The 25,892-nt window shown below is 50.5% G+C and overlaps 1 protein-coding gene across 6 annotated transcripts in view; it reads right to left on the reverse strand.

Moving 5' to 3' along the window:
• Window positions 1–25,892, reverse strand: part of SPATA13 (spermatogenesis associated 13) — a 119,569-nt gene that overhangs the window by 65,989 nt on the left and 27,688 nt on the right. For 5 of the 6 annotated variants that reach the window (XM_059995714.1, XM_059995712.2, XM_059995711.1 and 2 more), the window contains one exon: window positions 4,843–6,408. In XM_059995714.1, the coding sequence (XP_059851697.1) occupies window positions 4,843–6,249 (1,407 nt within the window). In that variant the 5' untranslated portion in view covers window positions 6,250–6,408. Of the gene's footprint in view, window positions 1–4,842; window positions 6,409–8,289; window positions 8,338–25,892 lie in introns of those variants that run through there. The other variant, XM_059995715.1, reaches the window with a different exon arrangement.

Here is a 25,892-nt window from a genome sequence, read left to right on the forward strand (position 1 = left end):
TAAAGCTCTGGAGTTCTTAATCCACGCTGAAAATAGGCCTGACTTAGCGCCTCCTGACCTGCTGGAGTGATGATTCCAGTACCAGAAGCTAGACAGAGGCTTTATTTTAGTGACAGTGTACCTGCTGATGCCACAGAAATACCCGCCTTTTTCAGAGGCAGCAGCAAAAAGTTGGCAGTGGTCCAGGGGCAGGGGCTGACGGAGCACATGAAGTCCCCAGGCCAGACAGCCCCAGGGGGGATGGTGACCTTGGCGGGTCGAAGCCCCACTGCATCCCGCAGAACTAGAGTCTCCCAGTCCAGCGCTCAAATCGTCTCAACTGCGTAAGGCTGCATACCGCGAGGGCTTGCGACGATTTTGAGGGCACACGTCCCTGAGGAAGAAAGCTACAAGACCCTCAAACATTTGAGCGCTGGAGCCAACTGTAAGGGTCCCCTTGAGCTGCCATCGTGTTAGCGCAAGGGCTGGGTGAGGACCTAAGTTCAGCGCTGGTCCAGTGTCTTTGGGGCTTGATTCTGGGTCCCTACACAACAGTATCCTCTCCGTCGGCAGTCACCTTTGACTTCTCTTTCCGCCCAGACACTCCAATGCTAATTAAAAACATAACTGCAAAATCACTTTGGAATCAGCCCCTGCCCCATTTCCATGGCCTTAGTTCAGCGCTCATCACCACTGGACTAGACTATCGAGGGACTCTGTCTGTCCCCAGGGCCGTCCCATCCCCAGCCTCTCTGTGTAGCCAGCCGCACTCTGTGGTCCCTGCCTCACACTCCTCTGGCTTTCCACAGCCTGCAAGGTCAAGTCCACACTCTGCGGGGCCCAGCGAGGTCCTTCCTAATCGTGCTGACGGGCCTCTCCAATCTCATCGCTCCCGCTCACCCAGGCACCCTGTCCAGCAATGAGCACAGCAGACTCACCTCCTGTGGACACGCTACAGCAAAGCTGGGAGCTAAGGACTCCACGTGCATCGCCCTCTTAACCTTCCCAAAGACCCTGGGCAGCCTCTAGGCAGCCGGCAGCCACTCTTGCCACTTTACAGCGGAGGAAAGGAAGCTCAGGTCGCTCCCCTGGCTGAGTCCCGCCCCGTGTCCCACACCTCCCCCTCCCCACGCTTCCACCTGGACTGGAAGGCCCTGCCGCTCTCCCTCCATTGCCACCTGGTGCATCCCCATCCTGATCTCCTTCAAGACCCCACTCCGGCGTTTCCCCCTGCATCGTGCCCTCTTCACCCGGAGCTAAGAATCCTGTCTGTGTTGCTCCAAGGCGCCTAGTACATTCCTCCTGACACGTTAGTTATCACAATTACCCTTATATATCCCAATCTACCACTTGGACTTCGAGGCTAGAGAATAAGAGCCATTTGCTTTTTTTTTTTTTTTTTTTTTTGCGGTAGGCGGGCCTCTCACTGCTGTGGCCTCTCCCGTTGCGGAGCACAGGCTCCGGACGCGCAGGCTCAGCGGCCGTGGCTCACGGGCCCAGCCGCTCTGCGGCATGTGGGATCTTCCCAGACCGGGGCACGAACCCGTGTCCCCTGCATCGGCAGGCGGACTCTCAACCACTGCGCCACCAGGGAAGCCCCCATTTGCTTTTTAACTCTTTCTTTTCCGTGTCTGGCACGCCCAGGTAGGCAATAAATGAATGACAAGGTACGCTTTGTTTATTATGTGTTGTTTCACTCACTCTGTCCTTCCTCACATACTGGATTCCCTCCCCCATGTTTCAGAGCCTTGTTACCTCCAAGATCGCTGTGGCAATAAGTTCCTGACAGTTTTCCCTCCGGTCACCTTGCTAGTTTTCTTCTTTACTGATGGTGAATTAACTTCTCCCACACACAGTTTTGAGCCTGGCCCTTCTCTATTCAGAAACACCTTTGATTCCTCAATGCTTATCAAGTAACGTACAGACTATCTGGAATCCAAAAGTCCATGATCTGAACCTAACAATTTCATCTTAACTGGGATGGTTCCGCAACACCAGATCAAACTGTTACATCCTGTTCTCTCAAACCACATAAAATCGCTGTACATCTGACCACTGAAATGCCCCACCTTCCCCTCCATAACTACCTGCAGAAATCTCACCTTCTTCAAGTCAGATGTGATCACCCCTATTAAGCTTTCCTTGATTTGGGACGTGGGTAAGAACCACAACTCCTGTGAAATCCCGCAGCATTATGGCTTTCCCTCTTTTGAGGAATTTAATCCATTCTTCATATTCTACTATGACTTAGGTACATCTTGCGTAATCAGTAATCTTCCTCGACATCACCCACTATTCCTTAGAGCTACACCTGAGTGTCTTACACCTGGGAGGTACTCCAGAATTAGATGAGACGTGTTACTGAATAAACATGTAAATCTCACAATCCTCCAGAAGCCTGCAGCAGGGTGAGTGTTAACAACCAGTTTTGGAAAAAACTGCCCTTAACTGGCCACTGTCTGAAGCAGTCAGGTCAGTCGAGGATGGAAAGATCATCAAATGGATAGTGACCAGCAGACAACGTCAGCCAGTGTGGACCGCCAGCCACAGTTTCCTTGGTTCTTACAAACCTCCAAGGCACAGAACGCTCTCGCACATTCCACCTCTGAGAGGTTCAAGGGCTTTTGCCTAACGTGTGGCATCTTTTGGAAGGCAGAGCTGGGACCCCAACCAAACTAGAAACATTTACCCAAAGAAGACTTAAGCTCCCTGTAAAGGAGTTACAATGGATTCTCATCACTTAAAAGAGCTTCATCTACGGTGCATGTCAGCACCACCAAGAACTACGGCCTGTGTCTGTACCTTTACGGGGCAACAGGTATAAACGCTCAGCTGCATTTCACAACCAAGTAACAATTTCAGTCTCGTTCCCCAGATCATCGCTGTTACAACAAAGTTTACCACTAGGTGGCAGGAGTACAACGCCAAGGAGGCTATTTTTGGACATTCTTGTTAAACTGTGCAGTTTTTCAAAGATTTTGTCCCTTTTAGAGTAGTATGTTACAAATAAATGATTCTAACTTTAAAAAATTATTCTCCCTTATTGAAAATTTCATGATGCATATGCATCTTAAATAACATCATAATATACACAGGTTTCAACTTTTTAAAATTCAACCATAACCACAGCCCAAAATAGCTTTAAACATATAGGTGGAACCATACTCTGAATAAATTAAAAAATAACAGCGTACATTAAAATATAGTAAAGACTGTTATTTAGTTTTATGGGAGGCTATATAAGACTGATAAATACTGCTTCTAACCCATGAAGGTTGGAGCTGTTGCATTTCGCAAGGTGCTTTTTGTTTTGTTTTGTTTGCACTTTGTTTCTAAATGTCAAAATAAAAGGACGTTTCAGACTATATTTTGCAAGTACTTCTCTGCAAGTAACACTAAATATTACCAATATATACAATGCAAACTGGGCAAAATCATCACTATGTTTTCTCTCTCTGACATTTACTCTAAAAGCACAAGAGGAAGCTTGTTGTGCTACATGAGAATTTTGCGGAAATGAATGCAACCTAAAAATGTAATGAATATCTTCAAGAAAATCCGTAGAATTATCAACATGCATGCACTCTTAATAACTTGTGTCCTTCTGCTTTCTCTCTTTGGTGATCCCTTGTGGGTAGAAACTAAATGATATAAACTAAGAACAGCAAATATGCATATAAAAGTATATAATGGTCAAAAATTACCCTGGGAAGTAACTAAGTTAGAAACTTAACTCTTGAATATGTTTAGTTAATACGTGCTCAGGAATAAAATATTTTAATGATTTTTTTTTTGATTTTGTTAAGCAGAAAATAAAATCTCCACCTTTAGCATAAAGAACCCTCTAGAACTAGGCAAATCCCTCTTTTGAAGGAGGAGGGGTGTGTCCTGAACCATCAGTATGGCAGGACGGGGTGCTTGGGGTAAAGAATTACACTTCATCTCATCATCCAGGGAGAGGTGAAGCTCAGACCGGCTCAGGCCTTGATCAGTAACACAAACCAGAGCAGAGTCGGGAGTCCTTCCCACGGCTGACACCTAGTCCCGTGTCCTTACAACTGTTCCATGGACTTCTTTGGAAATATGCAAATGAGCAAGTGGTCATCAACATACAAGACCTCTGGAAGACAGACTGGCCGCCCCAGGTCTCCATGCAAACCCAGATCCAGAAAAGGTGAGGCAGCCTCCCTTCTCTGGCTACCCAGGGACCCATGAGGCAGGTTTAGATCTCCTCTAAGTGATGTGTGGTAGGCTCTACCTTCTAAGACTCCCTGTAAAGCAAAGGTTAAAGACAGTCCAGAGGCTGCCTTGGCTTCCAAGTTTGCTGTATCATTACTCATCTACAGGCAGCAAGGCAAAACTGAGGTCCTATCCGGGGATCGGTGGGAAGGAACCGCTGCAAGCACCAACTTATACCTGTGATACAGTCTAGGAACTTACGGATAGAACAATTTGCAATATGGACACATGCATGCATCTATCTCCTCGGCTCTCAGCTCTGTAAGGGAACATTACTGAATGCATTTATAAAGTGAAAATTACACAGTAAGGTTACCCGGATTCTTGACAGGATATGAAAAGACCATTGCTCTTGGAGCCTTGACAGTTATTAGTGAATTCAATTCATGAGATGCTTATGTTCTACTCTAAAAATAAGTACATGCTACTTTAGATAAATAGGCTATTTTTAAATTAAAGTATGTAGTTACCAGTAAAAAATAAATAAGTACAATAACCATCATAAAAATTCCTTTGAACCATCAACACTCAGGCGTTGACAGGTATCAAACTGCACGTTTCTAATTCAACTCCCGGGAAATAAAGCAGTGGCGGGTCACCAAGGATGTCCCGCTCGGCCCTTACCTCGTCCGTCTTTTCTTCTGGACAGTTCGTCCCCCCGAGGCCCTGCTGCGGGTGGCTGCCGGCGCCGGTGTTCTCACTGCCCAGGTCACAGGCGGTTTGCACCGCATCCTGGAAGGACACGGGGCCTTGCTCCCTCTGGACGGGCCCCTCTGCCCTTTCCTCGCTGTCCACTGAACTCAGGGACAGCGCGCTGACGCTGTTGGGACACTTGGCAGGTGCTGCGTCGGGGCTCCGAGGGCTGGGGGGCTTGGGCGTGGTGGGCCTCGGAGGACCGAGAGGAGGCTCGGACTCCACGGGAGACCGGTCGCCAGGGCCCGGTTCCTTGGAGCCTCTGTCCGACACCTCCCGGGCCGGGGGCCTGGAGGAAGAGCCGGGGGCGCGAGGAACGGCACCTCCGGCAGCCGCGTCACTGGCCGAGCCCCCAGCACCCGCCAGCCCGGGGTCCTGGGGCTCCTCGCCCCTTCGCCCGCGCTCGGGGCCGGCGACCGCGCGGCGGGAGTAGTCGTCGTGCAGCCGGCTGTGCGGCCGCGGCCCGGGCGGGGCGCCCCCGGGGTCCCCCGGCCGGCCGGCCGCGCCGTCACCCACGAGCCGCAGCACCCGGGCCAGGTCCGGGGCCCGCAGCGGGCTCCTGCAGCGCCTGGGCCTCGCGGGGGCCCCGCCGGAGCTGTCGGAGTCCGCGGACGAGCCGCTCAGCGTCCTCCGCGGGGCCCCGCTCTCGGGCGCGCGCCGCAGCTCGGCCAGGTGCGAGGCCGACTTCCTCCGGAAGGAGCTCTTCTTGAGGAAGGTCAGGCTGTCCGTACTCTTGCTCCGCCTGCAGACGCCGTTCCTCTCGGGCTCCCGCGCCGGGGCCTCGCACGCCGCGGGCTCCGGGGCGGGCGGCTCCGGGTCCAGGAGGCGAATGCGCCCCAGGCCGTAGGCGCGGCGGATGCTGCGGGACCGGGGAGCGCCGCGTGCGAAGCCGTCGTCGGGGTCCTCGGGGTCCGAGCCGTCGGACGCGAAGCCCGGCCCCGGGGGGCACCTGCCCGCGGGGGCTCCGGCCGCCACGCCGTTGGGGACCGCCTTGCCCAGGTCGCGTTCCTCGGCCCCCTCTTTGGCGGCGTCCCATCCCTCCCGATTCTGAATTCCCTGGAGGACCGAGGTCTTCAGTTTTTTGAAAGACCCCATTTTCCGGAAGGAGGCCAGGGCGTTCCACGTGGAGGAGCTGCCCACGAGGCCGGCGGGCCGGGGCCGCTCGGGGTCGGCGCGCGTCCTGTTCGCGCCGGCGGAGAAGAGGCGCAGGAGGCGGGCCGGGCTGAGCCGCGCCTCCCGTCGACACGCCGGGTAGGTCACCATGCCGGGGTCTTTGGGATCAGAGATGGGACCGGGGACCGCAGCTCCGCGCCCGTGGCCGTTCTGGGCCGTGGTCATGGTCTGGGGTCCGGGAGCCCGCGGGCACAGGGCAGCGCGGTTCAGACCCACGCGCGCCTCCGTGTCCCCCGGCTCCTCGCGCACGCCTTCCTCCCAGAGGCCGCCGGCCTGGCCTTCCCGCCTGCCGTGCACATCAGGCTCCGCGGTCGTGGTCACCGCCTGCAGCGGAAAACAAAGCAGGGAGTTAGCCGTCTGCCCCCAGAAGAGCCTCCCTCTATCAACGGGGGCTCATCTATTTTGTTTAATAATTGCTAACAGAAAACCAGACCTGCCCCCTGACAGGGCCGATCACATAAAACCTATTTTAAATTAAGTTAAAATGTTACTTTTTTCTCCTAATTCATTTCGCATTAAATGAGAGGGAAGAATGCAAATTATGCATTCATTAAAAAAAGATAATTATAGGTTGTGCATTCAATATGATGGTAAACCCTGAAATCCACTGGAACTCGTTACAGGAACTTTGGAAAAACTTCTAGAATGAAAAAGCCAAGGCATCATTCAAGACTATGTCTTCTCTTTATTCGAAATAGAAGACATCTTCAGTTATCTCACACACACGCGCACACACAAAACCCAACGCTATTTCAAAATGTGCCACAGGGAAACGCTGAACTAGGTTAAATTTAATGCGGCTGGTAGGAGGCTGAGTGTTTAGTATACAAGAGGCCTCAGGCAGGGATGCGTTGTGATGGAGACCAAGACACTTTTAGCTGCATATTGTCTACAGATTACCCCAAAACTCTAATGACTGAGCTACAAAGCGCCACAGGGCCACAAGAGCAGGAGGGACCACGCTGCGGTGGCCTCAGGTCAGGCTCTGTGAAGGAAACGGCATTAGAAGTGCCTCTGTCAGAGGACTCCATAACTGGCTGGGGAGTGGAGGTGAGGATAATACTGAAACATTAGAAATTCAGACACAGAAATTCAAATTAAACAAATACCCGCACCGTCTACCTTGCTCCCTCAGACCCAGAAGCCCACTGTACACCTGTGTCTGTGCTCTCCCCCAGGTACAAATGCTGCTCCCTCAGCTTTTGCCCATCAGCCCTCAAGGGCTAGCGTGCTCCCCTGCACTCAATGAAGGATAGCGAAGGGAGGGAGGAAGGAAGGAAGGGAGGGAGGGAGGGAGGGAGGAAGGGAGGGAGGGAGGGAGGGAGGGAGGGAGGGAAGAGTCTGATCATAACCCGAAAAGGCCACCATTTATGAAGTGCTTACATGTCAGGCCCCTGTACTAAGTGCTTTCAAAACATCATGACACTGAGTAGTCATGCAAACCTACAAGGTCAACCGAATGACTTCCATTTCATACACAATCAAATGGACGCTTGGGCAGGTTAGGTAATTCATCTGGGGGTCCTGCGGCTCCCCCACCCCAAAGCCTACGCGCTTCTTCACTGCTTCAAACTAATGAACAAAGACAGAGGCAGAGATGGGATTTGAACGCAGGCATGACTCCAAGTTCAGTGCCTTATGACATAACCCGGACTTAAGTCAGATCCTGGAAGCCCTCACAACGGCAGTCAAGGCCGTTATTCCGGAGGCAACATTAAAGGCAGAAGAGAAGGAGCAAGTTGTATAAAGACCTTGAGGTGAGGCCCCAATTTGGCTTATTCCTCTCACATGCAGAAAAAAAAATCTCATGCAAAGAGGTCTCATCTGCTTCTTCTCTCCAAATTCTCTGATGGGTTCATTTTCACTTGCCCCTACCTTGTGCCCACTGAGGAGGGATTTCCAGGGAGAATCATGGTTAAAGCGTTGATTCCATCCAGGACCAGGGAGGCTACACGGATGTAGACCCTGGAGACTTTCTGATGTCCACTTACCCAGTTCCGCTCATCAGAAGGTGGATGGGGTGCCCACATGCCCTCTGCAGTCTAATGTTCAAACAGAGGCATGAGGAGCCCGGAGAGCTGTAGGTTGCATTTGAATGAACCATATCAGTAAAATCTCACATCATCCCGGCGCCGAGGGTGGATGTGAAACCTACAACCAGCTGCAGAATGAATCCACCACCCAGCATCACCCGTCCATCCTCACCTGCTCTGGGAGGGACAGGCACGAGGGTTGTTGCAGCTTGTCACAATCTTGAAATGAAGCGGATGGTCTGTGCCAACTGTCAAGTCCACTGACTGCACATTACGTAATAATAGCCTTGTTATGACCTGCCCTGGACCCAGGACAGACAGGATCCCTGCCCTGTAATCTGGCTGGACGAAGACAACATACTGACACCACCACCAGAGGGCGCTATGAGACCGTCTATAACCAAGGACCCAACTGTTAAGCTGACCCTAAGGGCGCAAGGGGTGCAGGGAAGCGTTGCTTTACTGCTGGGTGGTTTGAGAATGGTCTGTGGAGGACCAGGGGCCAGGTCTAGGTCTGAACCGCCACCTGAATCTTGAGTAAAGTCATTTCAGTAACCTGTGCTTCAGCATCGTCTATAAACTAAGAGGTGCCGACGTTTATGTGCATCTCAAACAACCAATCAATTCATGAGCCTCTGTTGGCCTGTGTTGGATGTGTGTAGGCCCCATGATAAATTCAAGGCAGTGACAAGGTGACTGCCCATTCTAGGGGGAAAATGCCACGGGTACAGGAAGATTGGGGGGCAGTAAGTTCGGGTGCCCGGCTGTCCCAGTTGGCCCACGCATGGGGCGTCCTCCAGGATATGGGACTCTCAGGATAAAACCAGGAAAGTTCGTGGCAAAGCGGGATGACTGTTCACCCTACATTAAGGAGAACAACGTAATTGGAAGGATGGATCGATGTAATGTAATAGTGGAAACTCGGTGAAAACAGCTTTAGAAAAACCTACCTCCCCTTAGTCTAACTCTGAGACCGTCTGCAGGTGTCTGTCACCTTCTTTGAGAATCCCTTGCTGCTCCCCCTAAAGTGAATTAGACCCCTTACTCTGTGGGTTCCAGGCATATCACCAGATTGTTTTATAAAAGCATATTATACTGATCTATATTTATCATTTTAACAAGTTGACGTGGCTGCCTTCAGAACAAGACCATTAACTCTTTGAGAGTAAGAACTGTGCTTTGCACACCAAGATTATTTAAGTTTATCTGGATATGAATTTTGTATCTGTTATCCTGCCTTGTCAATAACGGTACCACGGCTAACGATTCATCATTACATACCACCATATCATTCCAATGTGAAGATGTTCACATTTTTACAACACTCAAAACTCTAAGTATGTACTTAAAGCTTATATAAGTCTTAGGATACAGACCCAGTAAAATACATTCGTATCTGAGTTTCTAATTGGGGCAACATGCTTTTAAAAGACCAGTGACTTACTATTCCACGAACAACGTGACTGTTGTCTGCTGCTTGGAACGAAACGGAAAATCACGGAAGAAAGCTTTTCCTGGAATTTCCGAGTAACATACCAACTTGCATTATTTAGAACTAATACTTTGACCTCTATTCACTAACAAGGGTTGCAATTCAATCAGTGGTTTTGTAGCAAGTCTTGTAAATTGTGGGAGCTCAGCCAGAGATATTTATGAACAGAACTACAAGAAAGAATTTTAGATGGGAATATTGTGAAATCCATTGTCTAGCAGCTGGATTCTGGATTGTTTGAACTTTAGAAGGGAACATTTCTTCTCATTCGTCATGAGAATTCTCTGAAAACAACCATGACCAGTCATTTTTAAATAAGAACTTGTACTTGAATTTGAAATTCAGGAATACATACCGGGCTGATGTACAAACGAGGTTTTCGTTACATGTTCGGGTAAATGATAGGAAATGTGACACTGGAAGCAAACACTGAAATCTGGATGCTAAAGGGGTGGAAGCACAGAGCCTGGAATCACAGCATGGCAGAATATGGCCTCAGGGAACGTCCAGCTCCTAACCGTAAAGATGAGGACCCTTGGTCAAGCTACGACAGGTGAAAGCACTGGGCAGCAGCGGACGTACTGGCCAAGCCCCAGGGTCACCCTAGCCCTCTTCCTTTCCCGCCAGACCTCAGCGGTTAGCCTAAGAGATTAGACTGTGCATCTCGACAATCCTGGTCTGGCCCCCCGCCACCAGTGCGTCCACCTGGAAGGCTTCCCTGACAAGTCCCCTGTCCTGCAGTCTAACTCACCCCCCATTCAGCCGCAGTGTCCTTCCCAGAGTGCAGACGGACAGGTGCCACTTCATCTAGGGATGCTGGCTGCCTCCAGACCTCAGAAGTGTCACGTCTCAGCCCAGCATGCCATACCTTTCCCTCTAGGGATGCCGAGTGACTTACAGCCACTGTCCCTCGTACTGCGATGCTCTGGGCCGTTTCCTCACTGGCTCTCAGAGCCTTTCGCAGACATTCTTGTCTCTCTGTATTAGGGGACCACGGTCCCCAGGCTCCCCTGACCAATGGCTTCCGGTCAGGTTGGCCAGTGGGAAGCATGGGCGCGAGACGCCGTGTGCGGGAAGAAGGGAGATGACGGGGCATCCCCTCTGCCTGGGCCGCTGCTGGGGCTCGTCCAGAAGCTGCTGTGCCCCTCCTTAGCTGCCACTCCTGCTGGGGTCCCTGCCGGTCCTCGCTCCTGTGCGGGGGGGTGGGGCACTGGCACCTGGCCCCCCCTTTCTCTCCAGCCTCGGGAGACAGCACCTTCCTGCTACTGTCCATCTGAGCTCTTCTGGCTTCTCTCGTTTCTCAGCTGAGCAAAATAATCCCTCAGTTAGGGTCTCTTTGGAACGTCTAGAGATGCTTCTCTTTTCCTGACGGATAAACATGCGCCCCGCCTGTCTCTAACTCAAATCAGCTCTTCCCTGGAGGCTCTCTCTCCTTCCTCCCCAACTCAGATGCCCGTCCTCCGTGGGCTCCTGTGGGAGCTGCTGTTTCAGCACTTGCCACGGTGCTCTGCAACTCTGGTCTCTCTGTCTGCTCTCTCCATGTAACTCCGGTGAGGTTAAAAAGTTCTTTGAAGGCAGAATCCAGGTCTTATTGAACTCTGCATCCTCTGCTCCAGCCAGTGACTGACTAATGAAGGATGGGAACCCCCCTCCTCTTGCACATCCAGGGCCAGATCCTCCTCAGCTGTGAGGCTGGCCTGTGCATTGTAGGATGTTCAGCACTGCCGTTTGCTGAGCCTGCCCGTTTTATCCTTCCCTTTCCCTTCCTGGTGGGTCCTTTCCTTCTCTTATTCATTCCAAAATCTTTCCCAGAACCTTGCTGGAATCAAGACTCTGACCGGGAGTTCAAATTCTAGCATCCACACCTTATGAACAGGTTGTATTCTAAAGGGTTACTTACGGGCAATCTATTTCCCCATAGACTCTGTCCACCAAACTACATTTAACCGATAATATAGTGAATTTAAACATAATTTATAACATTTCCATAGGAAAATGCATCTAAGATTCAATGGTGGGTTCTAGTTCCAAGGATGAAGTTCCTTTCCCCACTGCCCGGTCCTTAATACAAAACCCTCTCCCTCTCCCTTTCGACCCTGGTGTCCACATCTCAAAGGAAGACTGTCCTTCCCCCATGGACGTGGCATCCTTGGGGCCTCTCCAGGTGAAGACGGGGGAGGATGCTTCAACAGAGCAGAGCTCTGCCTTCATTTAAATACCCAATCATTTAAGTATCTAAAACTGAAAGTATACATAAAACCGTAGCTCGGACAAGACTGGGTCACTGTATCTCTGGGAAGGGTGTCGATTCTATACAAGGTGTGACGGGCTGGCTGGCCTTATCTGGGTTACTAGGCTAAACCGCATTCCTGCACGTGAGAATGGGGTTTCCCAGTAGGGAATGGATGTTTGCTTTGTCAATTCTGAGGGTCTGCAAAGGCAGGCCTTAGGCCAAAGAGAGGAAAACCTTCCTTTGGTCTCTGAAGTCAGGGGTGGGCAGGTCTAGCCAGGCGTGCTAGGGTAGGTCTGCACCTGAGCTGTGCTTCCTGGCTGTGACCTCAACGCTCAGCGGAGTGCCAGCCTCTGAACCCCGCGTCCTGCCCCCCACTCTAAACCCCGGGGTTCCTGCACCTGTTCCCCAGCCCCCATCCTTCTCACGGTAAGTCTGCAGCAGTAACCTCCCAAGTTCTCGGTGAGGACTACGTCATGCCAGCAGCCAATGCCACAAAGGATGTCACCACAGCAACGGGGCCTCCCCTGCACTGACGGTTCAGAGTAAAGAAAGTTTTCCAGATGGGTGGCCCTAATCTTGAAGGCACTTTGAAGGTCACTGGAGCAAAAGCAACGTTTCTGCTTGCGAGAGGCCGTTTAGCGGAAATCTGGAGCTGTGCGTCCCTGGGCTCACCCCGCAGGCTGCACGCAGGCTCCAACAATCAACACAGCTTGTATACCCAGCATTTGGTAAAAACCATTTATAAGGGTATATATGTTGGTGGTGTGTTTTCCCTGAACTTACGTTACCGCTCAAGGTTTTTGGTTTTGTCTTTTTGCATAAAATGTCTTTCTGGGAATAGAACCCCAGTTGATAACACTGCCTTTTGGAGGAAACAAGATCAGCCTTCCACTCCGTTTCCATCCAATTGGGTCTCAGTTTAGGGGGTGTGGGAGCAGCACGTCCTGCCATCACTACGGACAGGGGTCCAGAGAACACCCTCCCCTGCTCTGTTCAGTCGGCATCCCGCACCCTCACACTGTTCACAGTAAAGCAGCTGCTGAAATGCCTTGTTTGTCAAATTTAAACGTCGTCTTCGAACCGAACTGACGTCTGGCTGTCGTTTCACAGACGTCATCCCGCAGGAGGCACCCCGGGTACCAACGTGAATGGAGCAGTGGCAACCAGCAGGCACCCGCACCCATGCCTCCACAGTTGGGGGGGGCAGCCCCACAGGAGCTGCGCTGGGGCCACTCTGTTCGAGGAGGGGCTGTTGTGACGAGCCCGCCCCAGGGGACATCAGTGGCCCCTCTGAGGCTTGAAGAAGGGATGCTGAGGGCCTCAGACACTGTGCTCGAGCACAAAGGAGACCTCCTCTACTCAGGGGGCCCCGGCCTCACTCTCCTGTGGCTCAGAGGGCCAACCGGCCCCCAGGGCGAGGAAACCTTGATGGAGGAAAACGCCACACGCATCTCAGGCCCTCGCTCAGTGCCAACTTCTCAGCTCACGTTTGTCCTTCGAAAAGGGACTCGCAGGCAGCTCAGGAGAGCTCCTCGGCAGCCTCGGGGTTTTACCATTCTCTCTACGACAAAGACTTGGGCCAGAAGCTTCCATGGGATCGTATGGCCCGCTCCAGTGCTCGGCTTCTTTGCCAAGGGCCCCTGCTACAGGAAGGGCACCACTCCCGGGGTTGCGCACACCAAGCTCTCACTGGACAGTGATAGGTGACACCCCTCCTGTGTCCACTCTCTCTACTAGCTCACCCCCTACTAGTGCAGGAGACAGGCCGTGCGACGTGCTCCGTCCCGTAGACGCAGCCCGCGAGCATCTTCCTCTCCTCCCAGGGTCAGCTCTGACCTCCGCCCCCGCCTGTCCCCCTAACCCGCGGGCTCTCACACCCCCACCCTCAGCCAGCCTCCAGCTCTGCCCGTGGGGACACTGGCCACCAGGTGGCTCCGTCCCACTCCCAGTCCCGTTCACCCGATGGGATGCTTCTAGCTCTCTCATGTCAGAAGCTTCTGGAAGCCCAACGGAAGACAGGAGCATGTGTCAGACTCAGGAAAACCCCGGCATCACACCCCACTGACACAGCTCCCTTGCCACAAAGCTTAATAAGGTTCTAAATATGTCAGATGCTCGGAGGACCTGACATGAAACGAGCATTATATTCTGTCTTTCATGAAAAGTTCAAAACCAGTCTAGGTGCTAAAAAAACTCAAGAATGACAAAGACGGAACTATCTTGAACCTAAAATAAGGAGAGTGGAGGAGGGGGGGATATGAGCAAGGTGGGGGGACTCCCCAGGAGGCTCGGGGAAGGTGAGCCCCAGGCGACCAGGAAAGGACACAGGTCTGCTCCCCGCCCCGCCCCCAAGAGCCGCTGCAAAGGACCCGGTGACCACAGACAAAGCCAGGCGCGTTCCTCGGTAAGACCAGCCTCAGAGAGTTAGGGGGTCCCCGGGCCGGGGTAACAGGATCCCAACACCCCTGAGAGCACCTCACAGGTTTTCAGGAGAAGTAAATGCATCCTAAACAGAATATTTTCATTGGAATATCAGTCCCGCTCGTAACAGGACACCTCTCCCTGTAAAGCATAAGTTTTATCGTTATAGGTTAATGTGAAAAAGGTAAACAGGAAATGGAATTCTACATCAAATTTATAGATCAAAAAGAAGCGCGATACTTCTCCGTTGGAAATTCAATGGACGTAAGCCTCTTACAGGCGAATCTGGACTGAGGCAACAGCAGCATCTCCCACGGGGTCCATGGGGGTGCAGAAAAGGCCCCACCTGCACAGGTCACTGCTTTGTGGTCCAAGATCGGAGCTCCTCCTCCACCCTCCAGCCAGCCTGCCGGGTCAAAGGTCACTGCCAGCCCGCAATGAAGGCCCGGAGAAGGGATGTCTAAACGTGGATGTGGGGGAAATGCCATTATTTCATTTTTAAACTAGTTCTATCTTTTCTCCCTACAGATGGATAATATATGCTTCAGGACTCCTTTCAACCCTGACTATGACTTGTAAGTAACTGACATCTCCAACTGGGACGCGTGGTATTCTAGATGTCAATGTAGAAGTCCACGGTTCAGAACTTAAAACACATTTTCTTGTAAGAGTCTGTCATCTGCTCAAGCCCCTTAATTCCTAATGTAAATAAACTATGTTACCAATAGTAAGGAATGTGCTCGCTATAGTAATGATCGTTAATTATTAGTGTATTATACTCAATCCATAATAGGAATTAATAAAAAGAGGAACCTGATCTCTTTGGCTTAGGGGTCGTATGGTCGCAGAAGTAGAAGAAGGATGGGAAAGCCCCTCTGTGGTACTGGGAACAGGTGGGCTGTCCTTGGACTCCTCACATGTCCCCTGCAAAAAAAACACCCTGCCCAAGTCTGCTGGTTCATTTCTTTGCTAACAGTCGTTTCAGAACTGTAATGATACAGCAGTCCCCGTCATCCCTCCTAGACCGAACGCTCTGATGCAAGAAACTGTGCTTTGGCAGAAATCTCTCCTCACTGCTTCCGGGCGGGGACACAAGCAGCTCAGGGCCACGTGCAGGTAATGGCATCACCTGAGTGCAGAGGATTAGAAAGCGGCACCGGTGGCTTCCATTTCAGTGGACTTCCTGCGGCTTGTTCTGAAACTTCATCTTGTAACAAGAAAGAACCTCATGTGAGGCACCATCATCCGTTCCTTCAATCATTCCAGGAGGTTCCCCTGATCCCTCCTGTCTGACTGGTGTCGGGACAGACAGAGGAGGAGAGAGGGGAACAGCAGGGGAACAGCAGCCACCACAGACCTTTATCCCACTGGGGAGACACACGATTAAACAAGCAATGAAGTCTGCTTCGTTATGACACCTGGACGGGCTCCTTCAGAAGTGACATCAGTGCCAGAACTGCAGCTGATGGAAGGTGGGAGCACCTGACAAAGGTCCGCATTTGACTTTGCTGACTTGACCTCGACAAGAACCGTCTTTCCGTCTTTCATTCCCTCGCCCCACGCCTTAAGTGTGACAACTGAGTTTCAACCAATCTTCTAAAATTAGAAATTAAATGAAGTCAAAGCCCCTGTCCTCCGGAGACAACTGAGAACATAACTGGGTTTTAAAAGAGAAACAGGAACGGGGGCCTTTACGACAATTACTGTTGATGTTTTTGCGATCACACTGCATTTTCAAGCTGAATTCCTAAGTCTGCCTTGGCCCTAAGGATAGCTCCTGATCCCCTCGGTTAGGGTTGGGACATTTCTCACTGAGTCTATCGCTGTCATTACGGGTCCCTGCGTGTGTGCTGAGAGCTCACTGGTACTGACGCCAAGGTCCACACAGGCCTGTTCTGCAGGAGATTGTAATCTTGTCCAGAAAACAAGAAAAACATCATCAGAGATTCCTATTTTCTGGGAATACTGCGTTTTCCACATAATTTTGTAAAACTTCAGGTTAAAAACCCCCCTATATCCAGTCTTCAACGAAAAGTGTGTATTCATGTTGAGACTCCTGCTTGCCTTCAAACTAAACCAAGCACACGAATTTCTGAAATTTCTAATTTTCTTCTCTCTCTACACTTAGAAACAGCCTTCTTTGGATGGCTAGTTAAAAACTACTTAATAAATGGAATATTTAGGTGTTTCTTTTGGCCGAGGGGCTGCACGAGAGACTTGCTGAGAAACCAGGACACGTGGACTAATAAGGAAGTTTGGGACCCTCTGGACCAGGGTCGAACCTGCTCGCGGCAGAGAGCAGCCTGGACGGCACCTCCCCCGACGGGGCCTTCAGGACTGCTTCTGGGAGTGGCTCACTCAGAAACATGCATGTGTCCTTGAGGACGGGCCGTCCTCATCGTCCTTCGCGTCCACGTGGACACAGCATGTCTGGCAGCTATCAGCAGCTCAATGAATATCTGATGAAACATCCAGGGCCTCCGTGTAAACACTGAGTCCGGATGCCTTCAAAGTAACCTTACCCTGCGGGAGAGACTGCCAGGTCCTTCTCCTGAAGTAACTGGGCACTGTTAACATCCAAAAAAAAATCCTTCTGGCTTCTTTTCCCACCTCTCTACCAAGAGAAATGAGAAATAAGTCTGAAACTTGGAGGGGGCCACTGAATTTAAGTGGCAAACAATTCCCTATCCCAATTCTCGCCTTTCGGAACTGGCCCTGGAGTGAAGGAAAGGCCCCACGTTACTGAGATCAGGCTCTTCCAACACACGTGACTGTCACACACTGGTCACACACGGAGACCCACACAGGGACCCATGGCCCATCCTTGACAACGGAATTCAGGGAAACCACGCAAAGGGCCAGGGAAGTCTGCCCTTTGCTGAATCTGACACCCGACTCGTCACCAAAACAGACAATGAAGCAAAGCTCGTGTCTCTGTGATGAACTGAGAAAAAGGTGGAAAAAGCTGCAGTATTGGCATGGCTTCCTTTCCTGCTGAGGGATGAGGATGGCCAGGCACCCATCTACATCCTGCCCAGAAGGGTCCCCTGCAAAGAGCCAACTCCACACGTGTGCTCTTCGGAACCCTCACAGAATAAACCCGTGCGTGACTCTAGGGGCCGTTTACTAACTCCTAAATGAGTGAGGGTTTACGACTCCCTTCTCAGCTACTCCACGGCCAGAGTGGACACGCTCGGGGGTGCTTTAGCTCACAAAACTGGTGGAGTCCCTACGCTGTTCTCGCCTCCGGCGCGGGGCTTTGTCACCTTTGCGCATGAAAATCTCTGCTGTCCGGTCATTAGAGGTGTAAGTGGAGACGCAGAACAAAAGACAAAACCGGTCTAATGAGAGCTGTCAGGGTCCCCCCCTGTGTCTTCTGACAGGAATAGCAGCTCTGTTGTCTGTTACTTTGCGAGATCCTTCCTCCTACTCCCTTCAGGTATTAAACCCCAATTTTAACTTTCTTCCCCAATTTGCACACACAGAGTCACAGCAGCATTCTAATATTGTACCTCAAAGTACAGGTGAGGCTAAAATACAGGAACTTATTAGGTCTCTGATGGAGGCCAGTGCTGGGTGGGGTGGGGGGGCGTCTATGGACAGCGCTGGCTGCACACCCGCCGGCCCAGGACTGGGCTCTCCGAGCTTGCTGGCTGGGTGCCCCGTCCGCTCGGGTGCAGAAGAGACACTTGTCCCCGGGCTGGTCTCAAGAACGTGCTGTTCCCTGTGGGACCAGCACCCCTTTATGATCATGGGCAAAATATTGACGGCTGTTGGCCACCTATTTAGGGTGACTGTGCCGCTTTACAACCAAAAGAGGGCTTGGGGGCCCCGTCAAAGGAAGATCAAACTCTTCTCCACAGTGCAATTATTCATGTCCTTCTGAAACTGAGTCCTGGAAGAATTAAGAAACAAACTTGCAAACACACAGCAAAGTGATTGTCTTTTAAAAGGAAGAATACACTCAGATGTAGCAAAGAATATAGGAGTCAAGTATTATAGAGTTACTTATTGTAATTGTATAAAAATAAATGTTACTACAACATGGACAGCCTTCAAAAGCTAAATGAAGCCTTAAGGGGCAAAGTGAAGGCAGACAGCACGGAGATGGCATGCTGTCGGGTTCTGGCGACACTGAGGGGTCCCGGAAGGGTGACTCTACCCAGCAAGTCGAGGGCTGTAGCCGGGGGCTGGGGAGGAAACAAGCAGTGACTAAACATGGCCACGAGGCTTCTTCTGGGGACGATGGTTGCTCAGTTCTGTAAAACTTACTAAAAATAACTGAATCGTACAATTGCAGTGAGTGAATTTTATGGTATGTAGACTATATCAGTAAGGCTGTTAAAAGCACAAAGTTGATGATATTAAGCATAATGGCCTCGAGCATAGTCTAATAAACATTCTGAAGAGGATTTAGACACATAATTCAAGGCAAAGCGTGTATTTACTCTAAGTACCCAGAGCACGTATTTCGGTCAAAAAAGCCACAGTGACTTCCCGAGTCCCCAGCTTGGAAGACTCACAGGTTTCCGTCCTCGTCACCAACGGCCTCAGGAAAGGCCTTCTCTCCTGACGGTGCTTGCAACACTCTTCTCAGGGGCTTTAAAACGAAGATTTTGATTGCTCAGTGTCTGCCTGTGTGGACTTCCTAAATTACACAGGAGAGCGACCTCCCTTCCTGTGACCTTCCTGTGACCAGCAGCGAAGAAGCCACGAGAGAGACCCTCACAGCAAAGCGACCAAGAGCTCTCAAAACCGGGTGTGAACCAATGCTTCTCCTCTGAAAGCCAGGCTCCCGGGCCGGCGGGCCCTCCGGGCGTGCGCGCAAGAGGGACCATCTCCCTGGGCATCGAGAGGGGCTGCCCGCGTGGGCGCCGGGGCCCGGACGGCGGGGCTGCTGCGTTTCAGCTGATGCGACCCCACCCTCAACCCCCGCCCCGCTAAGCAGGAGCATTCAGCACGTCTGCCCACGTCCCAGGCCCTCCTGGGCAGCTCCACGCGTGACATCGGTGACAGGCTGAAAACTAGTCCCGTAAACCCAGCAGCCCCCAGGGCTCCCCCACCTCCACCGTCTGCTGCTCTGCGGTTTGTTTTCCATTTTAAAAGGCTTCATCCCCATCTTCATGCTCGGGGCTCCATCCAGCCCCTGTTTCCCCCTTCTTCCCCTCCCACGGCCCCTCCTCTTGGGGACCACAGCGTCTCCCAGCCTCCTGGTCCTGTTCCTAGTTCTTCAGCCGTCTTCACAGACGGGATTTCCGAGAGTTGGAAGCGATAAAGAGCTTTGTCCGATGTCTCATTTTACCCAAGAGAACAAACCGAAATAGCTGACACGTTTATAGCAGTTTTATTCACAGTCGCCAAAACTTGCAAACAATCAAGATGATCTTCAGGGGGTGACTAGAGGAATGAACTGCGGTGCATCCAGATGACAGAATAGTATTCAGTGCTAAAAAGAGCGGCGCTACCAGCCATTTGGGAAAAAAACATGGAGAAACCCTCAAAGCGTAAAGCTAAATGAAAGAAGCCAATCCAAACAAGCCACATACTGGAGAGTCCCAACCATACGACATCCTGGGGAGGGCACAGCACGGAGACCATGAACACGTCAGTGGGTCCCAGGGCTTGAGGGGAGGGAGGGAGGGACAGGCAGAGCACAGAGGATTTTTCAGACGGTGAAACCACTCTGTGTGATGCTGTCATGGTGGATACTTGTCACTATGCACTCGTGCAGACTCAGAATGGACAACCCCAAGAGTGAACCCTAATGTCAGCAAACCGTGGACCCTGGGTGATGACAAGGTGTCAGTGTCAGCTTGCAGATGGAACAGCTGTGCCAGGCCGATGTGAGATGTCACCATCAGGGAGAAACCGTATGTCAGGCCGAGGGGTATTTGAGAACACCGGACTTGCTGATCAATTTTTCTGTAAACCTAAAAGCACTCTAAAAAAGAGTCTAAATTTAAAACATAAAGAAACAAAGAGCTGCTTAGTAAGTGGGACGGTCAAGCCAGTGACACAGACCCTTACTACCTGAGAGCTTTGCGTACGACGCAGAGGCCCCGCTCATCCAGGCAGGCGCCCAGACACCCGCCCACTGAGTCGGCGATCAGGCACAAGGTCTTGTAAGGGGAGAACCAGGACCACTGCATCACCAAGACTCAAGAACCGTCATCAACGTCCAAACTCTGTGCGTGTCCCCCCGACCTGCTGACTGTAACGTTCACACGAAAGAGCAAGGGTTGGGGTACCTGCCATATTCTGGGTGGAGGGGGACAGGGAGGGGCCAGGTCAAGAGCCTCGATTTTATCACAAGGTTAAAGCTGGGTTATTACACGAAACCGAGCATTTTAATTGCAGAAGTGAGTAGTTTGTTTAAACTGGAAGTGACTGTGAGATTTTATGACCCACAGGTGACAGGGAGAGTCAGGGGACCTAGCTGGGTTTTCATGGAGGAGAGAAGCACAGAATTAATTCACAGGCCCCATGGGCAGCAGGAAAAACAACTGCCTTATAGTCACATCTCATACGTTATGCTTATTCAACTAGGAAATTATAAAGAATAAAGTATTCCTGAGGAGTATTTATCTGTGTGGAAAACCAGTAATGAAAAGCTAAGGAGTGATAAGCCCAAAATTCAGAGTGATGGTTACCTCTCAGGAGGGGTTGTTAAACTTATACATGTTACAAAGATTCTTTGTATAAGTTAAATATTTAATGAGGTCATCTTTTGGAAGATATACCAGTGTTAGAAGGATGAGTCAGCAAATACTAATAAAAATAACCTATAGGGCTTCCCTGGTGGTGCAGTGGTTGAGAGTCCGCCTGCCGATGCAGGGGACATGGGTTCGTGCCCCGGTCTGGGAAGATCCCACATGCCGCGGAGCGGCTGGGCCCGTGAGCCATGGCCGCTGAGCCTGCGCGTCCGGAGCCTGTGCTCCGCAACGGGAGAGGCCACAGCAGTGAGAGGCCCTCAAAAAAACAAAAAAAACAAAACATATAATCTAATAGGACTAAGTAGCTGTACCAATCACTTGGCATCAGACAGACCTGTGTTCAAATTCCTACTGCAGATTCAACAGCCATACAGCCCTGAACAAGTGACATAGTTCCCCCATCTAGAAAAAGGGGCAAAATAATGGTATTCTTCAAGTTGGAGTTGGGTTAAATAGCAAAATGCCTGTTGAAGAGCTCAGAGGAGTTGGGCAAAGAGAGTAACCGCTCCCATTCAGATCATTGACCACGTGCCAGGAGCCCTGGGAAGTACCTTACAGGCACAATCCCACTGAATTATCTCAAGGTCATATAGTAATAAACAAAGGAGATAGGATTTGAACCCATAGATAGTCTGACTCTGGTGCTAGGCCAGTAACCATCATGCTACTCTTTGTCTGATAAAACTCCTATATTATTATTAATGGTGTTGCTTACCATCATAACTATTCATGGTTTAAAAAAATTAGGTTTAAAAATTACCTATACGTGGTTAAGATGGGACTACTTGACACAAAGAACCCAAAGGTGTAGAAAGCCGGGTGGCCACTGTGATCCGACATTGTCACGCGACTCTCAGAAATTCCAGTACGTTCAACTCCACGCACAGGATAGGAACCGAGCTCGATCAAAGAGGCAACGGTCTTTCCCAGCCCTCCCCTAACCCGTACCCTGGCCAGTTAACCTGGGATAATACATCCAGTTCTAAGCACCACATCTGAAAAGAACAGACACACTGCAGATCAGTTTGGACAATGACCTGGTACCCACGTCCTTTCACAAACAGTAGAAGGATCCTGGGATACTCAGCTTTTAACACAAATTTTAGGGATTTTCCTAGGGAAGGAGTACAGATTTACTCACGTGTGCACCCTCTGGGAGAATCAGTGCATAGAATATGGTTGCTTTCCTTCTGGAACAAAGAATTTAGGAACAATCAAGGAATCGGGAACATGCGTCTAGCCCCCAGGACGGCCCAGCGGCCACAGACCGCAGAGGGCCTGGGGGCTGGATGCATCACCTCTGAGGTTTCCTCCACCTTTACGGTTTTGTGATCCTGAAAATACGTACATCTCCTAAGATACAATCCTTCCATAAACTGCAGCCAGGGCCCTCTGGGGAGGGCGCCGCCCACCGCACACGCCCTCGGGTCATCACTTGGTTAAACCTCTTCTGACTGTGCTGAGCCCCCGTCACCTCCCAGTGTCCACATCCTCGTGACCACAGGTGGGACAGGCCACACAACTCCGGGCTTTGCAGAGCAAGGACAAGGAGAAGAGACTGGAACAAATGCACCTGCTCACTTGCTGAACCAGACGTCCAGTTTTAAGTTCCCGCAAGACTTAACTTAGGAAACCGGCATGAACTGAGCTGCCCCAAGAATGAGACAAGCACGATGCTTCCACGGTGCCCCCAGACCCCACTTCAGCAGACTTAACCGGGCATCGAACCACACGCCCAGGCCCCGGTGGGAGACGCCTGCAACGTTGTTACTGAGTCTAAAGGATTTCATGACAAAGGGTTTGAGAGACCGCTAGCCATTTTTTTCTTGTTTCTGGAACAACCAGCAAAGCCATCTGTCTCTGAAATAGGCCTGCTGCTTTATTCCTGAGTCCCTGCCTGTTCGGGGGCAGGGAGGCTGTGAGGACCTGACACTGAGTACAGTCAGTTTAGAAACAAAACAAGTGAAGAGGAGAGGATGGGGTGGGCGAGGGGAGGAGCTGGAAGAACAAGGGCTCTGCTTCCAGGAAACCGAGTACATGTCACTGGGCGGCTTGTCCTCCAGGACGCCCCGTGCACGCCGAGTCCCAGGCATCCTGGTAATTTCAGTGATATTAATGGTCCCTCTCTAATCCTTATACACATTTTAAACATCCGGAAATGGAAACCCAGCAAAGGGTGGCACCTTTCACACCACAGCGGCTCCAATAGGACCACCCAAAGGCCATTTCATTCTCTAGGAGAATGTGCCTTATTTTGACGTGCTATTTTGTGCTGATCTGGTAAGTTACAGATTCATTTGCAGATTATCTGTGGCCAGTAGAGATGCAGATCATTTCTGCCATGCAGAAAAGGTCACGGTGTTACTGCCTGTAAGGTATTAACTGGTCTTGTCTCCAACTTAGCAAACCTTTCAACCTTTCCTGCCAGACGGTCTAATGCTCTGATCCTCAGCGCCGCCACCCCGGCCCCCTGCCCTCACTCACCAGCTAGATGTCTTTCACACAAGCTCACAATGGCTCTGTCGGCTAGTCATGTTTTAACACTTTGAAAATTGTACCTTGATACATTTAAACTATATTGTCACCACTGTCCCATTACTCTTTTCATCTTTATAACCTTCTGCTGAGTCTGTGTTATGTCACAGTTTTTGTCACTGTTATCATATACTCTTAACTGTTTTATAATACAAATATTGTCGATTTTGTAGCAGTTATAATAAAAACAAAAACAACAAAAAGTTTTATCACAAAGTTAAGATTTCTAAATAACCAAGTTCCACTTTTCCAATATATCTGATCACTGCCCACCTACACAGGCAACTGGTTGCTTAGTTCAACCTGGACTCTTTCTCCTCAAACTGGTTCTCTTTTTCTAGATAATCCAGTACTCTAGTCTAATTTAGAAATCATGCCTATTATTGTCTCTTAAAATACGCTGCTTCCTACTCATCTGCCGATTTCTTTAGAGAGCAAATAACACTTATTGAACATTAACCGCCAGACATTGTATCAGACGATCCGTGTGTTTGAACAAACAGGCAAAGAGGAAACCAGAATTGTTTTAAAAATGAGCTGCCGGGCTTCCCTGGTGGCGCAGTGGTTGAGAGTCCGCCTGCCGATGCAGGGGACACGGGTTCGTGCCCCCGTCCGGGAAGATCCCACATGCCGCGGAGCGGCTGGGCCCGTGAGCCATGGCCGCCGGGCCTGCGCGTCCGGAGCCTGTGCTCCGCAACGGGAGAGGCCGCAGCAGTGAGAGGCCCGCGTACCGCAAAAAAAAAAAAAAAAAAAAAAAAATGCTCTTTCATCTTTACTTCACTCTTTAAAAGCCATGACCCCGAGGGGTGATCCTCAAAACTCCCACCTCCTTTTCGTGATTTTCTACCCTCTAAGTGCCTTCCATCTTTCTCTCGCACTTTCCTGCGCTGCTATTATTGATGTTATATTGCAGTGTGGTACATGGACCTGCTTTCTACCCGCTAGGTGCCTTCCGTCTTTCTCCCGCATTTTCCTGCGCTGCTATTATTGATGTTATATTGCAGTGCGGTACATGGACCTGCTTCGCTTCTAGAGCTTTTGGAAATGTCCCTCTGCTCTGCTCACCCTCCCGATTCCACACCGGATGCCCCCACGGATGCAAGATCCGTGCAGTCTGGTCGCTCGTTTCTGCTCCACGCGCAGCTCTAATTACCTTCATTTCACCCAGAGGACAGTGGGTCCTGGGACTCACAGGGGGTCCAGGGCTCCCAGAAGGAGGCCCGAGCTGGGCACTGACAGGAGAGCAGCCTGACCTTCTCTCTTCTCCACACCACACTGCCTCTCAGCACGGTCCCGGTTCCAGAAATTTCCAATAAGAACTTAACCATGCCTGATCCCTTGGGGGAAGCAAAGGGATGCTTAGAATGAGCAGGTCGCTTGACAGAGGTCACAGAGCCAGCATGAGAACCTGGAACGCAAACTCAGGTCCTTTCAGCTGTGAACTGTCATCTCCAATGACTTAGTCACGAATATTTAAGGCCCCGGCCCCCACATCTCCTCCACAGCAACCCTGCGTCGTTTTCATTTCATGTTGACTTGATTTCTTCTATCAGGTCTAATGATGTTTCCTCAAGTACCTTGTAGGACCTTTAAGGACTAACATATACACACTGCTATATATAAAACAGATAACTAGCAAAAACCTACTGTATAGTACAGAGAACTATGTTCAGTATGTATTTTGTAATAACCTATAAGGGAAAAGAATCTGAAAAAGAATACACACACACACACACACACACACATATATATAACTGAATCACTTTGCTGTATACCTGAAGCTAACACAACAATGTAAATCAACTATACATCAATTTTTAAAAATCCAGATTAAAAAAAAGAAATCCTTCAAGAAAAAAATTAGGGATAATATCTCTACACTTTTTTATCCCTAGTTCAGCGACCAATAAACATTTATTAAATAAATGAATGGCGCGGAGTAAAAATGTGTTCTGTGTAAACTGGAGCTTTTTTAGTGTGCTGTGGAAAGGCGCAGCTATTTTTATTTGATCTTTTGTTTTTTAAGACTTGGTTTTATAGTAAGATAAATGTCAGTTATCTATTCTGTGACCACCACGAGACAGAATGTAAACTCCGCGACTGTTAAAGACCGGAGTTGACAGCTCGCAGTGACGTTCGCTGGCGAAGGACCTCTTGACGCCAAGCCTTCACCCCGTTGGAGCGAGTGTGTCTTCCAGCTCACCATCGTTACGGGGGCTTCACGGAAAACATCAGAGAGGTACTGACCATGACACCCCCTCACCACATTTGAGTAACACAGGAAGCTCTTGGAAATATTACCCCAGACCCCTTTAGGTGTCTTGAAAACCCTGCATGAAATTAAGTACCGCCACTTTAGTTGAATTTCTTGGCACCAAGAA

The sequence above is a fragment of the Delphinus delphis genome, chromosome 18, assembly GCF_949987515.2.
Source record: "Delphinus delphis chromosome 18, mDelDel1.2, whole genome shotgun sequence".
NCBI classification, from domain to species: Eukaryota; Metazoa; Chordata; class Mammalia; order Artiodactyla; family Delphinidae; genus Delphinus; species Delphinus delphis.